The sequence below is a fragment of the Syngnathoides biaculeatus genome, chromosome 2 (genome assembly GCF_019802595.1).
Source record: "Syngnathoides biaculeatus isolate LvHL_M chromosome 2, ASM1980259v1, whole genome shotgun sequence".
NCBI lineage: Eukaryota > Metazoa > Chordata > Actinopteri > Syngnathiformes > Syngnathidae > Syngnathoides > Syngnathoides biaculeatus.
In genome coordinates, this window is record NC_084641.1 from 2,311,183 (window position 1) to 2,327,275 (window position 16,093).

The window sequence follows — 16,093 nt, forward strand, 5'->3', positions numbered from 1 at the left end:
AGGAAAGATCATTTCTCATCTCTTTCATCATCTTCTCCTGTTTCATATATCTCGTGTCTTTTTTGGAGCTAGTTCAGGCCGAGGGCCAGTTGCAATTTCAAAGGAAATGTAATTATACAACAGAGGTGAGAACAATTTTGCCATTTTTAAAGGTAAATGAGCCTTTTTCAAAGAAACTTCTGAGCACCATATTTGAGGAAAAAAGGAATACAAAGATGAAATTTTCATTAAACCTCTATGTGAGAAATGAGCATTCTTTACTTCTACCAGGAATGAACTGCAACAACGTTTAAAATTAAGGTACATACTGAAGCTAGACAGTAAAACATATTGTTAAATAGAGGAAACAGTTATAATTGTACTGAATTGATAAAACTGAGTTGCACATTATTACACAGTACTAAATCAAAGTACAGTGTGAACAGTAAACCGGTTTGTTTGGGACGGGGAGCATCCAAACATTATCAAACTGATGATCAAAGTGAAAAAGGCGGGGCAGGAAGTCAAAAAATAAAACTGCAGCTTTGGTCATTTCTTTTTATCCACAATTCATGTAAAAATTCTGAATGTGCATATTTAAAACTGACAAAACAAACCAGGCAAGTGTGTTGAATAAATAACAATAAGAACAACAACACAACAACGACAACAACAGAAGCTTCTTTGGTGTGTGCACATATACATGCACACATACTGTATAATTTCATATTTTACTGTATAAACCATAAATATAATATTTAGTCCAGACCAGGACTTCTTGGGCTGAGGTAGGGTGAGGGGTGGGGGTGCCATGGGGGGCGGAACGATGACGATCTATATGTGTGTGTGTGTGTGTGTGTGTGTGTGTGTAGGCAGGGTCAAGGAATACAGTACAGTATTGGCAATAAAGCTGTAGTGGTCACTTGGGAGAAATGCACGTGCTTGTGTTCCGCAGTCAGTGTCCGAGTCGTCCGGCCCAAGACTTCCTGCTGAGGACGCACACGCATGCGGCGTTGATACGGATGAAACGCCAGGCTGTCCGTTCCTTAAAGATGGTGAGGGCGCTTACGAATATGTGTGTGTTGGTGCAATAAGAGTTCCAGTGGCGACTGTCGATGCCGAGACAGCCTGGGCTCGTCAGTTTGGAGCCCTGTTTGCCATTTCGTCCCCCCATCCTTCCTCCGTTGACTGTTCCCGAGCCCCTCCGTGCCGGGGTCCGGCAGGTGGTCTCGTAGAAGAACTGCTTCTTCACCACGTTGTTGATTGTGACGTTGGGCAGCACGGTCACCTCATTCCCGGTGATGTCTGTGGCTCGGGTCATGTTGCCCACCCAGGTGTTAATGCTGTCGCACACCGAGTACTCTCCTCTGTGCATGGTGTGCGCCCCCGCTCTACGCCTCACCCGTAGACCCCTCACACCTTCAATGTCATACCCCTCACTCTCCAGGGCGTCGTGCGAAGGCGGCTCCTCGCTGAAGATGACCCGCGGTGAGGAACGGTACCGTTTCTTGGAGAAGAGCCTGGGGTCCACCACCGGGACTGAGGGGTCAGACGAGTACGAGGCTGCCCGATGACGCCGCTTGGTCCTGTGGTGGCCGGTCCTGTGGAGGTCAGCATGCTGCTCCGCTGCCGCCGCAGTCTCACGCTGCTGTCCTACTTGGTGATTGGCGACTGTCCGTTGTCCTGCTTTGTGGTTGGCTAAGCCAGCGCTCTGGGCCAATCCACCTCCCATGTTCAGTACAACCTGGGCACCGATCAGGAGGACCAGGACCAGTGGTGACGACCTCATGGGCACACGTCCTGAGACCAACATAAAGAGTTAAAGTTACGTCTGAATATTCCTCAATTGAAACGAAAGCAACTGGGCTTGTGTGGGATTTCAAATTTGGAATGCCTATGTGAAATACACAGAAATATGGGAAGTCTACCATAATGCATCAGAATCAGATTCAGAATCAGTTTTATTGGCCAAATATCTATACAAGACACAAGGCCTTATTCTCCGGTAGTTGGAGTTGCGCATGTGTGGAACATGTTCCCTCTCTTCCTGCTGTATGTCCCCAAAACATAATTGTTCGCTTAACGGCATTCAAAATTGCCTGTAGGTATGAATGACTGTGTGCCATCCAGAGCATGATAATCTGTCAAGGTTGAATCGAGGCAACTAGATCGACTTTACTTCTTTTTTGAAGATTTTATTTTATTGAAGGTCGTTGCCTGGTGAAGCTGGTGAAGGACTGACTATCCTGCGTACCAACCAATCATTTGTGCCACTATTAGCTGGTGTCCGAAGCTGCTTATGCGTATATTTTGTTCCTGTTTTCCCAATAAAGCAATTGAAAGTGTTTATCCTCGGTCAAATGTGAAGGCATTACAATACCTTCTAACTAGCAACACTTAACAAGTTATATCAGATTAACAAACAGTGTTAATGTAAATACAGTGAAGAAAATAAGTATTTGAACACCCTCCGATATTGCAAGTTCTCCCACTTAGAAATCATGGAGGGGTCTGAAATTTTCATCGTAAGTGCATGTCCACTGTGAGAGAGATCATCTAAAAAGAAAAATCCAGAAATCACAATGTATGATTTTTTAACAGTTTATTTGTGTGATACAGTTGCAAATAAGTATTTGAACACTTGTCCATCAGCTAGAATTCTGACCCTCAAAGACGCCTATTAAAGTTCACCTCCACTCCATATATTATCCTGAATCAGATGCACCTGTGTGAGGTTGTGAGCTGGATAAAGACACCTGTCAACCCCATACAATCAGTAAGACTCAAACTTGTAACATGGCCAAGACCAAAGAGCTGTCCAAAGACACCAGAGACAAAACTGTACAACTCCACAAGCCTTGAAAGAGCTACGGAGAAATTGCCAAGCAGCTTGGTGAAAAAAGGTCCACTGTTGGAGCAATCATTAGAAAATGGAAGAAGCTAAACATGACGGTCATTCTCAATCGAAGTGGAGCCCCATGCAAGTTATCACCTCGTCGGGTCTCAATTATCCTGAGAAAGTTGAGGAATCAGCCCAGGACTACACGACAGGACTTGGTCAATGACCTGAAAAGAGCTGGGACCACCGTTTCCAAGGTGACTTTTGGTAATACACTAAGACGTCATGGTTTGAAATCATGCATGGCATGGAAGGTTCCCCTGCTTAAACCAGCACATGTCAGGTCCTGTCTCAAGTTTGCCAATGACCATTTGGATGATACAGAGGAGTCATGGGAGAAAGTTTTGTGGTCAGATGAGACCAAAATGGAACTTTTTGGTCATAATTCTGCTAACCGTGTTTGGAGGAAGACGAATGATGTGTTCCATCCCAAGAACACCATCGCTACTGTGAAGCATGGGGGTGGTAGCATCATGCTATAGGGGTGTTTTTCCTGCACATGGGACAGGACGACTGCACTCTATTATGGAGAGGATGACCGCGGCCATGTATTATGAGATTTTGGGGAACAACGTCTTTCCCTCAGTTAGAGCATTGAAAATGGGTTGGGGCTGGGTCTTTCAACATGACAATGACCCGAAGCACACAGCCAGGAAAACCAAGGAGTGGCTCCGTAAGAACCATATCAAGGTTCTGGTGTGGCCTAGCCAGTCTTCAGACCTAAAACCAAGAGAAAATCTTTGGAGGGATTTGAAACTCTGCGTTTCTCAGTGACAGCCCAGAAACCTGTGTGATCTAGAGAAGATCTGTGTGGAGGAGTGGGACAAAATCCCTCCTACAGTGTGTGGAAACCTGGTGAACAAGTACAGGAAATATTTGACCTCTGTAATTGCAAAGAAAGGCTACTGTACCAAATGTTAACATTGGTTTTCTTAGGTGTTCAAGTACTTATTTCCAGCTGTATCACACAAATAGATCGTTAAAAAAAATCATACATTGTGATTTCTGGATTTTTCTTTTTAGATGATATCTCTCACAGTGGATATGCACCTATGATGAAAATTTCAGACACTTCCATCATTTCTAAGTGGGAAAACTTGCAATATAAAAGGGTGTTCAAATACTTATTTTCGTCACTGTACACATTACAATTGATCGCCTTTTTTAAGTGTGATAAGATCTCAAAGTTGGGATATTTTTTTGTCCTTTATGTACGTTTTCCACCTGACTTGTGCTTATTGCTATGTGAGACTGCAGTAATATTGGTTTATATAACAAATTTTTTTTGATGCAAAATATAATGTAAAATCAATGGAGGAAGACTGTAAACTCAATCTGAAAGATGTCATACTATACAAGACAAATTATTTAAAACGCACAATTACGCCACTTATTTAATTTTTTTTTGCCTGTCATTTTGATTTAAAATGTTGTTGTTCCAGACTCAGTCTTTATTTTGGGGCAAATAAAACCCATTTTATGAACCTGACTTTCTGCTATTGGATCCACCACTTCACTATAGTATAACATTGTATGTAGCATATCATATGCTAAATATAAAGTAACGAGTAATCGTGAATGATCTGCTTTTTGTCTGTCAAACAAAGCAACCTCATAAATTTTCACCCCAAAAGTTGCACCTGTGGAATGTGTCCAGTTAAAGTGGGAGCCCTCGGTGGACTCTAGAGCCAGACTCCAGTGCAGGCCGGGCCCCTCATGCCTGCCATCTGGACCTCCCCGAACCACACCTCTGCAACACTGTAACAGAAGGAATGCATAGAATACACATTTTGATTCATTATTATATCTATATATCTCTTGTAATCAAACAAAGATGAAGCCAACAATGTTAGTTGCTGGGTATGTCATACACATGTAAAGAAATACAAGCAGAATCAAAAGTGGGAAAAATATTCACCCCAGAGAGCTCAAACACTCGCTATGTTTACCACTCAGAGTTCAGACTTGCCATGGATTAGAATGCTCGACGTCGCTCGTCTCTCGCCTCATTTAGATGTCACAAATACACTAACACACATCGCATTAGGTACACTCAAGCTTGAGACCAACATTGTCGCTGACCTTTGCAAACACAACAATGCTCACTTTTGATTGGTTGTTTAGATCACAGTAGACTGTGAAGGTTATTTGAAGGAAAGTAAAAAGTCAACAAATATAAATGCATATACTGTACACACATGCACAAATGCATTCATTTTGTCGCATATAATTTCTTTGCACAAATACACGCACACACAAACAGCCAAACGCATACGCTGATGTAATTGTGCAGTCAGCTGAGCAGTAAACTTCCATACATTCTAAGAAGATTTAATGGTTCTGGGTGCCAGCATACATATTGCTGACACAGCTAAATAAACAAAGATGCAATAGTGGGTTTAAACCAAAAAAACCCCAAACAATTAATTAAGTGAAATTGGAAAAGCATACCTAATATGTGTCATGACACGATACATAGTTAGGAAACACTGAGTCAATGTGATAACTACAGAACCTGAAAAATATCAGGCAAGTCTTTTTTTTTTCTTTTTTATAAACTGTGATGGACCATTTCAAAAATTTCCAGCATGAAATAATCTTACTAATCAAGGCATTTCTTCCGGAACCACCGTTTTGGCTTCAACAAGCCCATGCAGTCTCTCGCATACAAGTGGATCTGGTCCAAGCAGGCAGTGAGTTGACTGATCCAGGCTGACGTGTAACTCCCTCTGTAAAAAGTCCAGCATGCGCCAGGAGACTCCTAATGTTAAAAATATGTGGCTTGTGTTTAATGCCGGTGGAGCCAGCACAAATGCTGCCCTGGGAGCAAAGGGGTCAGTGCGGTTTACAGAGCACCTCTGACTTACAGGATTCACTCCTCTCCCCATGCTTGGTCGGTCTTGTGTGACCTTAGTGCACACACACCCACACGCACGCACGCACACGCACACACACACACACACACACACACACACACACCACACACACACACACACACACACACACACAAACAGTATGAACATGTCAAACAAACGGTATCTGCTGCCACGCATCCACACAGAACCTCGTGAGATACTCCTCAGGTTTCATTGTTTGCTGAAACAAAACAGTTCAACTGCAGAAATGGTTTGCTGATTGCATTGTGAAATGTAAAGTTTCAACCACAATTTCAGGGTACTAAATGCATCTGGAAAAGAAAACACAATACAAAATGACCCAGGGAGTTACATTCAGTATCACATTAGAATCATATGGAACTGATAAAGCCGAGAGAGAGTGGTGTGCCAGCTGGGCAGTGATCTAAAGAAAAAATAAATAGTCTTGCTCACATGTACCTTTCTGATTATGACAAACGTTCTCCAGTTTCTTATGTGAAAACATCTCGCACGTGACAAACACACGATGCTTCACATTACATTAATACAGACCAGCATAAACAAAGCAGTTATTCAATATGGCTTTATGAGTCATTCCTTGTAAGGTCCTTAAATTGGCACCATAGAAAATGTTTGTGACTTTATGTCCCCTCTGCATCATTGGAAATCAAGACCATTCCCTGTGAGTCACATAACATGTTCAAATCCAACCATCGATGCATTGCGGTTTTAATAAGACCAATGAATACGCTGAAAGAATATAACAAAGCTATCTCATGTTGATTTTTTTTTATTCAAATTGTTAAAATAATTGATTTGGTCCGTGATTTTTTTAAAAGTAGATATTTTATTTCTACTCTAATTGAAATTTAAAGCTTGTCTCAAAACTGAAATATTACATTTTTGAATGAAGGACTTAATTTAATTGAATGTTATCTGGGCATACATTGCAGACTAACATATAAGGAGTAAGGTTCACATCGATATGAAAAATTAATCAACTTTACATTTTGGTAATGGTCCAGTTACTTTAAAGTCATTTATGGTTTTATGCAATTATGTTTTTATGTTTGTGCAGGAATAGTCAATCCTCGCAACCAACACATTATTGTCCGACGGGTGCAGGCCAAGTAGACGCTAGCCAACTGGGGATGGGAGAGCTGCATTTTAAACATATATATTTCTCTCTGATGAACCAGAAAGATGCTATAAAATGCTGTTAAATAACAAATGTAAAACCTTTTGCCCTGTGTGTACCTTGTATAAGTGTGTGAAGTTTGTATGAGTGCCGAACCTTGCTGCAGTACTTTTAAACTAAACCAATCTAGGCTAGCAAGAGCTAACGTTTTGGCTAACAGTGGTAATGGTGAGGAGCTGCTGCTTAAACATTTATATTTCTCTCATATAAACATGAAAGTCACCCTAAAACTTTTAAAAACAAAGCTCAAGCTTGCGGGTAGTGTTAAGCTTGTATGAGCACTGAACCTTGCAGTTGTGCCTTTAGACTAAACTCAACTAAGTTAGCAAGAGCTAACGTTTTGGCTAAAAATGCTGATGTTTGTTCCAACGTTCCAACAGTCAACCTTTCTGAATACACTAAATGAAGCATTTCCATTTGCTCAAAGATAAAATATTAGATGTGACGAATGACTTGGATTTTTTTTTTTTTAATTATGGAATGTGCATTTTCTTCAGTGTAACTGGGGATGACATACTTTACCGTGTAATTGCTGCTCACAGGACGCAAGCGACTGGGCACCAAGGGCGGGGAAGGCGGTCTCATGTTGATGCATATGTAGAATGAGCTGATGACATAATTTCATTTTGTATGCTAGTTCGGTACTTGTTTGACTTTGCAAAACCTACGCATGCATTTGAGGTTAAGAGCAGGACGAAACCCATTGTTAGCCTCAGCGATGGTTCGTCAGATGCAGTAGTCAACGCGAATTGCAAAGCCCTCGCTAAAAGAAGCGTGTCAACGGTTTCGTCCAACAAACATACACACACACACACCTCACGTCGGCGGCTGATGACAGCGGCCTCAGATAACCAGAGCGCATGAAAGCGACACTGACAGCTGTGGTGATAAAGCAAGGAAATTGAGAGGAAGCTAAACATTCTCATTGTGTCGCTCATCAAATGAGTCCAGAGCACTTCCGCCTTCTGTCCTCCAATGGAAATTATTAGTGAGGGGGATGACTGCCAGGTCAATGCGCTCACTATCACACTGATACACACTTTGTGAAAATAAATCTGTCTTTTGATAATGCGCCTTTCTTGCCAAGACAAGTCTTCATTGTAGAGGGTCAAAATGAATAGCACACTGTGCAATGTTAATAGAATGAATTCAACGCATACAGTATGTCTGAACAGAACTGACGTGTTATCACAGTTGAAATTCCGGCAGTGTTAGAAATTTCCCCTTTGACAAATTAAAAATCGGCACAGTTTAAACAAATCACCCCTTTGAAACTAATCTCATGTCGTCATATGCTTTTATCACGCACACTGAGGTCATGCACCATCTGGTGTGTGAATGCAGAATTAGGTTAAAACCTGTAAGTGTTCTTTAAGAGGATTTAAATACAGTCTCAAAAATGTCAAAAGGCAAGTGATAAATAAGATAAATCAGCATAATAAAAACAAGATTTTCATTTAAGTCTAGGACACTCAGGCTCCTTTCAGAGAACATTAAACAGCTGGTGCCTTCACCTTCCCCACTTCACATATGCACACACTAAATGCACTGCTGCTCATATATTTCTATCTATCTATCTATCTATCTATCTATCTATCTATCTATCTATCTATCTATCTATCTATCTATCTATCATCTATCTATCTATCTATCTATCTATCTATCTATCTATCTATCTATCTATCTATCTATCTATCTATCTATCTATCTATCTATCTATCTATCTATCTATCTATCTATCTATCTATCTATCTATCTATCTATCTATCTATCTATCTATCTATGTATTTCTCTCTCTCTAAATATATATATATCGTGTATAAAACTAGTAAAATGTAAAAGTTATCACTTTGGGTTATATCAACTTGTGACACCAACCAATTTTTTTCTACAAATCTTTGTGTTTTTCTATTATTCATCCATCCATTTTCTTAGCCCCTTATCCTGACAAGTGTCATGGGGAGTGCTGGACCCTATCCCAGCTGTCAATGGGCAGGAGGCAGGATACACCCTGAACTGGTTCCCAGCCAATTACAGGGCACATAGAGACAAACAGCCATACTCACAATCACACTCAGGGGTAATTTAGAGTGTCCAGTTAATGTTGCATGTTTTTGCGATGCGGGAGGAAACCGGATTGCCTGGAGAAAACCTACGAAGGCACAGGGGCGAACTTGCAAACTCCATACAGGCGAGGCTAGGATTGAACCCAGGTCATCAGACCTGTGAGGCCAAAACTCTACATCTGCACAACCGTGCCACCTGTTAGGTAAGCTGAAGACTAAAAATTATTGATAGGTTTAAATGTTTGTATGTTGTATGGTATGCAGCCTGCGATTAGCTGCTGACATTTAGGAAAAGCTGCAGCTACCCGTGACCCCAACGATGCTTAGCAGCCGAAAAAAATTTTGATTGTTCCCAAGGTACAGGGCTAGACATTCACTTCTAAGAGGGCAAATGATGGTCATTTTCAAATTAGGGCCCCATTAAAGGTCTAATCCAGAGGAAATGTATTTTATTTACACAAATGTAGCTAAAATTTCCTAAAAAATACTTTAAAACATTCTCAACACAACAGAAATGAAATAAATTAGTGTCAAAGTTAGTCTGAAGATTTTGATTTCAAAATGTCACCTAGATTCGGCAAGTTCCGCCACTCTCCGGAATGAGACATCACGGCAAGACAACATTTAGCCTGAGAGTGAGAAAGCTAGCAATGATGGTGAGGACATGTGCTGCATACGGCTGTTCTGCGTCAAACGCTGACGCAGTCAGCTTACATGAATGGCCAAAACATGAACGGGTAGGCAGGTTTGTGAAGACAAAGCAGGCGCATTGGACTTACAAATCAAAGTTGACAGTAATATCTTCCAAGCATTTCACGGAGGACTGCTTGGAAAACCAGGTACAGCGTTCACTTGGCTTCGTTAGCAAGTAAGTACGTACATGTTCAATTGTTTAGTATTGACAAGTATCTACCTCATTTTAAATGTAAGTATAATAGCGATACAGATATATACAGTATGTCAGCTAATATCCATATCCATGTGATGTTTAGGAGGTGATGAAACTTAGACACTGTGTAAAGTTAGTGTACTGTTGACTCTGAGGTCTTCCTGAAATTCGACTTTGGCAGTGTGTGCTCTCAAGTGTTGGGTACATTATTTAAAATACCGGCTAAATGCATGTAAATAACTCGAAGAATGGGCTATAAACATGTGATCTTTAAACGCAGAACAATACCGAAGATTTCGATTTTTGTTTTTCACCGACTCAGTCACTAGTACAACGACAACAACAGGAAACGACTCACTGTTGTGTACAAGCAGCATCAGACGTTTAAGCATGTTTGAATTAGATTATTTCATCAACAAAGTGTACGTAGATTTCTTGAGGCACCTACCAGTATGTATTTTGGGTGCACATCAACTTCATCAGGTCTCGTCGAATCCTGTCTTTGTGTAACATTCGTCAACTCCGGTTCGAACATACGTATATGTATACGTAATTACACCTGTTTTTGAATTACACCTGTTTTTTGAACATGGGAAGCATTACAAAATTCCTCCTCTTCACTTCATATCTCTTCTACAGAGCATCCCTTAAAAACTTCATCACTGCTGTCTAGCTCCAGTAGATCCTACTTGCAGTGTGTATGATTGTTCGGATTGCAAAAGAAATGTGCACTTTGGCGCTAATTTATTTCATCTCTGCTGCGTTGAATTAAGTTTCTTTCAGCTTGTCCCATTCGGGATTACCAAAGCATGACGTCTCAGATAAACGGTCAAATTTATTTGGCACAGTTTTTACACCCGATGCCCTTCCTGACGCAACCCCTTTTGGGGAGTAGATGCCCCAGTGAGATACAAACTCACGACCCCTGGTTTACCAAACCAATGCTCTAACCACTGGGCTATGGGGCCTCACTGTGGTTGTTGTTGTTCTCCAATGTCGAGAATTTAAACATTTTTTGCATGAAAATTTTGCTACGTTTGTGTGACATATAAATAAAATATATGTCCTCTGGGTTCCATTGGTTGGTCACAATACGTTATAATGTTGATAAAATTAATTAATTAAATAAAATCTCTATTTGTATCAACTGTATCTCAAGAGTCCTACGCTATTCGTGGTTCTAATCTCGATTTTGCCTTGTCTCAGAAAACAATCATTGTTTTCTGCTGACAACACACACACACACACACACACACACACACACAACACACACACACACACACACACACACACACACACACACACACACACACACACACACGCACACACCACACATTTTGATTTTTCAGGGTCTATACCATCCACAGAAATTTTCCCACGGGAATTAAAAAAAAATAATAATCAAAAGCAAATAAGTCAATCATATGTAAAATCATGAGATTTTAGTGGTACAAAATGCAATTCAAAACCCACAGCCTCCTGATCCAACAGAATATTTTAATAAAAGCACACAACATAGGAAGCCTTTCTTTTACCCCCAGCTGTTGGCCTTAATAAAAAGAATGAGCACTGGGACCAATTGTGGAGATTTTTATGGCCTTATTTTATAATTTCACCAAATGAAATACAGTACGCTGGTGGCGCACTTGGCGAGAGTGGTGAGCACATCCACCTCACAGTTGTGAGATTTCCTGCAGAATTTTCAGTTTCTCTCTCTGCTTGAACAAGACCTCAGCAATGGGTCACATTCTTTCAATCATCAAAACAATACAATATTCATTTATGTACAGCTTGTACATCTGCGTCTGCTGAATCATAACTCACACTCACTTTGTTGTGTGTTTTCTGACGTTTGAGATCTAATAGAATAACTGTTTTTTGCCTCAGAAGTTGTAATTGGTATCAGTAAAGTAGAGCCCAGCCATCCCAGTCAAAGGAATCTGTCTTGGAACAAGAATAATTTAGACAGATGGGACGTGTGACTGCGTATGGCTTCACTTTTATGTCTATAACATTAAGTATCCAAGAAGAGCTTATCATGAAAATCATGATGAAACGTCAGACCTCAACACACTCAGCACTTTTTGCTGTATTTGGACTATAAAGACATTCTACTTGGTGACCGGGTTTGTCTCTTCCATCGCTGCCGCTGTCTACATTCCTTGCCAGGCTAATGCGAATGCCAAACTGCTAATGGTTGCTGAAAAAGCTAAACACACACACACATACACACACACACACACACACACACACACACACACACACACACACACACACCACACACACACACACACACACAGATTCACCCATCAATGTTCTTGGGGACTTGAACAAAGCTAAACTCAACCATGAACTCACAATATCAGTGAATTCCAACCTTTATGGAGCCAAGTCAACACACCACGTGTGATAAAAACCGGTTACATTAATTACTGTTAGGACTTCCTGCTGTCTAATCGAAGAACATTTATTTGTTCGGTGTCACTATGGTGCACAGGCAACAACAACAACAACAAAATAGACGAACAAAGATACAATATTTCTTGTAAATAAAAAATGTTTTAAGCAATGACATAAAATGTTATAATTTACCACGGCACACCCAAAAAGCACTCACAGCACATGAATCTGCACCATCAAACTGGTTGAGAATCACCATCCTAAATACAAGCACCACATTGACTACCATACTAAGGAAACCCAGATTATACACCGCTGCCATGTAATGCAAAAAATATTGTGGATTTATGGAGGCATCCTTCACCACAACTGCCCCTCATGCTGTCCAACTGTCTTGTGTCTACCATCAAGACCTTCAAATTCCTGGGAAATACCATCTCTCAGGATCATAAGTGGGAGGCCAACATCAAGTCCATCCTGACAAAGGCCCAGCAGAGGATGTACTTCTTGCGCTTTCTGAGGAAGCACGACACAAGATGACGAGAGCTCCTGAGGGCTCCGATGTTTCATTCGTACCCGCTCTTGAGGACTTGCACTAACTAAGCCAAGAGCATGCAAAATCCTGTTGGAGCCTCCAGATCCTGGTGAAAACCTGTGCTGTCGAGCAATGCAAACAAAAACAAGCAGACATTCCAACCGCTGTTTCCCTCTTGCCATTAAATTGATGGAGGTTAAATGACTCATCGTTGTGTTTTTTTTGTTTTTTAGTTCTCAAAAAAAAAAAAAAAAAAAAAAAATATATATATATATATATATATATATATTTTTTTTTGTCAGAATGGCTATTTAGTGTTGTACTGGAGTGACTCCAACTAATGAAGATAAATTCCTTGTTTGCTATTGATATGCCTGACACTTAAATAGGGTTCAGAAAAACAAGGCAGGTAATGTACCCCAAAAATCACTTGCATCTGATGTTTTTTTCTCTGTCGACTTAAGTTGTTTCTGCACCTCATCTCTCAGACTGAGCGCAATGCACAATTGATTGCAGTGCATTTCTTACTCGGGTTAGGTCAGCAACTTCACTGCAATGTAACTTTATCCCCATTACTTTATTTATCTGAATCTTTCTTCCACAATCCCAGGGTTGGTTCACATAGGAACAACTGTCTTGAATAAAATAATTAAATATGAGTGGAAGATTACCAAGCAGTAAAAACAAACTGCAAACACTTACAGTAAAAATGTTTTTCAACTTTGTTCGGCACAAGAAAAGTGTTGATGTCAGCTTTGTGCTATGTTGCTAAATGGCACTTCAATCAGTGTAATGGTGAGGAGGAATTCTCGCTCTTTGTGGCATCCACGAGTGTTTTCTCATGTGGGATTTGTTCTTAGTTTATAACAGATACTGCAAACACTCTACCGCATACCTACACACATACCACTTGATTGCCAATGTCTTCACCAAAAGTTCAGCCCGACTTGTATACCTTACTGAGAAGAGGTCTCAGTCTGGCTGGCCGGGTCCGGATGTTCCAAGTAAATTCAATGACTGCACGTCAGTGATTTAAAAACAACTTAGCACTATCATCACGTTCTATCAAAGTAGACAGGAAATATTATGAAACATTACATGTGATTATCGTAAGCCACTCAACAAGTACACCGCATCTGAATAATGTTGCGGGATTCCAGAAAACTTCCCTGCTCTAAAATTTGACAAAACTAAATTGTTCCACAACTATCACAGAAGCAAAACAGTTTGTTTAAAGTAATCATTAAACAACCCAGAAAACATGAGTGGAGCTGGGGAGTTGAAATAATTTGAATTGATCTTACAAATGAAACTCTGGTTCGATATCCATGAGCACAGTAATAGCATTTGTGGTAAATAATTCTGCTAAACTGTATGTCAGCGACTCTTAAAGTGTGATTGTCTGGAAGAATGTGAAAGAATCACCAAATTAAATAAAAACAAAATGTACGACATGTAAAACTCGAATTACAGACAAACATATGAAACTAAAGCTTGTAACTCATCATACAGCCTGTTTAAAATGTGCAGTACATTCATTTGCATATTTCTTATAAGTGAGTTTTTATTTTGATTTGCTCTTGCAGTTCTTGTTAAATTAGCCAGATTGACCATATTGGTTATATTGTCTGTAAGGCAGAATGTACATATTTCAGACAGGCCAGTTTATTTACATTTTATCCATTTATTTGAAACTGTTTAGTCTATTATACCACCGCAGCTCTGACTGGAATGCTACCCCACGTATGTTGTATGTCATGTATGTATAACACATCTGACAATAGTTAACTGAACTCAAACTTCATGTAAATTATGGTACATTTGGTGTTAATCTTCAAGAACTGTTCATTTTTAAGCATTTATTCATGTACTCTAAATTTTTTTCAACTTTGATGTGCTTTCCTTTTCACTTGTATCATTCACTAACTACAGATTTTTTTTGTTTGTTTACTATGCTTAAATGCAGTGTTCATGTTCAAACTGTTAATTATGTTCCAGGGGTGTACAAAAAAATAGTACTTTTTATGACCAAAATCGCTGCCTTGTTTTTGATAAGCACTGTATTTTAATGATGGTAATTATGGTGGTACTTGGAGAGCGAGGTATTTTTTGAGGCGTGAGTTAGTGTAAAAAGTTTGAGAACCAGCGCCGTATATAATCCCTTTACTGCATAATTTGACTGCCATGTTGTCGTGTTTTTAAAATCTATAATCCTCTATCCACAACTCACATTTACTTCCTTACATTTCTGTATTTTAATCCTCTGGCCAGGTTTTGTATCCTCCCCAGTGGATGTCGGAAAATACAAAGCACATTTCTTTGGATTGATAAATTTGTGACAGTGCCCTAATTGATTATGGATTTTCCTTATGGTGGGAAATGGTTATCAAGTGGAATAGCAGGCTTTCTTAAATAAAAAAAGACAAAAAAAAAAAGTCTTACATTTGAGTTATCCAAATGTCTGACTTTGAATGGATCACACTGTGAGAGCAATGACACATCAAAGAAAGTGATCTCTGACATGTTGACTTAAGATGTTGTAACAGGCAACTCATTTTTACGTCCCCATAATAAAGCTGACTCCTGTTTTGGAACATAGTGAGTGAGAATCCCGCCATGAGAGGTTACTCTGGCGCTGAAGCCAAACCACACTCAAAGCAGCATGACGGTGCTAATGAGGTCTTCTCTGCTCCATCTTTGCTGGCGAGAGCCGAGCCGAGCCCAACTTCCTCATGACTCCCCCAGTACACGAGGCGCAGATGTGGGAGGCCTCGAAGCTCGGACGGTCACAATGCCTAATGTGTTTTCCACACCTGTGTTTTCTTATGACCTTGACATTGAACAATCCGCTCATGACAGGCGTTCAATCTTTTGCCAAGGCTCTACTTCTGATTCCTCTTCGCCGATGAGAATCTGAGATCTCTGAGCAACGATAAAGATGGGATAGTAGGGGGGAAGTAGTCTGAAATATCAAGGGATAGGGAGAGGCAACAAGCAAAATGAGGGTGGCCAAATAAAGGAACATTTGAGAACAAAGACATATGAGGGAGTTGCAGCACTCAGGGACACATGGAGTTTCATTTAGTTTAACAACTAAATCTTTCTTCCACTTGTCAGCAAAGCCCACAGCACCATAAGCTGTTGCAGCACATGTTGCATGTTGACTGCAAGGGAATGCTGCAGAGCAGATCCCTCCTCCATTCTATGTGAGCAACACATATTTGGTGTTTGCGAGTCTTCCTGGAGAGAGG

The 16,093-nt window shown here is 40.3% G+C and overlaps 1 protein-coding gene across 2 annotated transcripts in view; it reads right to left on the reverse strand.

The window, feature by feature from the left end:
- Window positions 1–442: 442 nt before the first annotated feature.
- The window catches only part of ngfa (nerve growth factor a (beta polypeptide)), a 28,890-nt gene continuing 13,239 nt past the window's right edge, over window positions 443–16,093 (reverse strand). The window contains exons 1-3 of one of the 2 annotated variants that reach the window (XM_061807981.1): window positions 7,475–7,794; window positions 4,519–4,636; window positions 443–1,779 (exon numbers count right to left, since the gene is read on the reverse strand). In XM_061807981.1, the coding sequence (XP_061663965.1) occupies window positions 935–1,779; window positions 4,519–4,636; window positions 7,475–7,537 (1,026 nt within the window). In that variant the 5' untranslated portion in view covers window positions 7,538–7,794 and the 3' untranslated portion in view covers window positions 443–934. Of the gene's footprint in view, window positions 1,780–4,518; window positions 4,637–7,474; window positions 7,795–16,093 lie in introns of those variants that run through there. The other variant, XM_061807990.1, reaches the window with a different exon arrangement.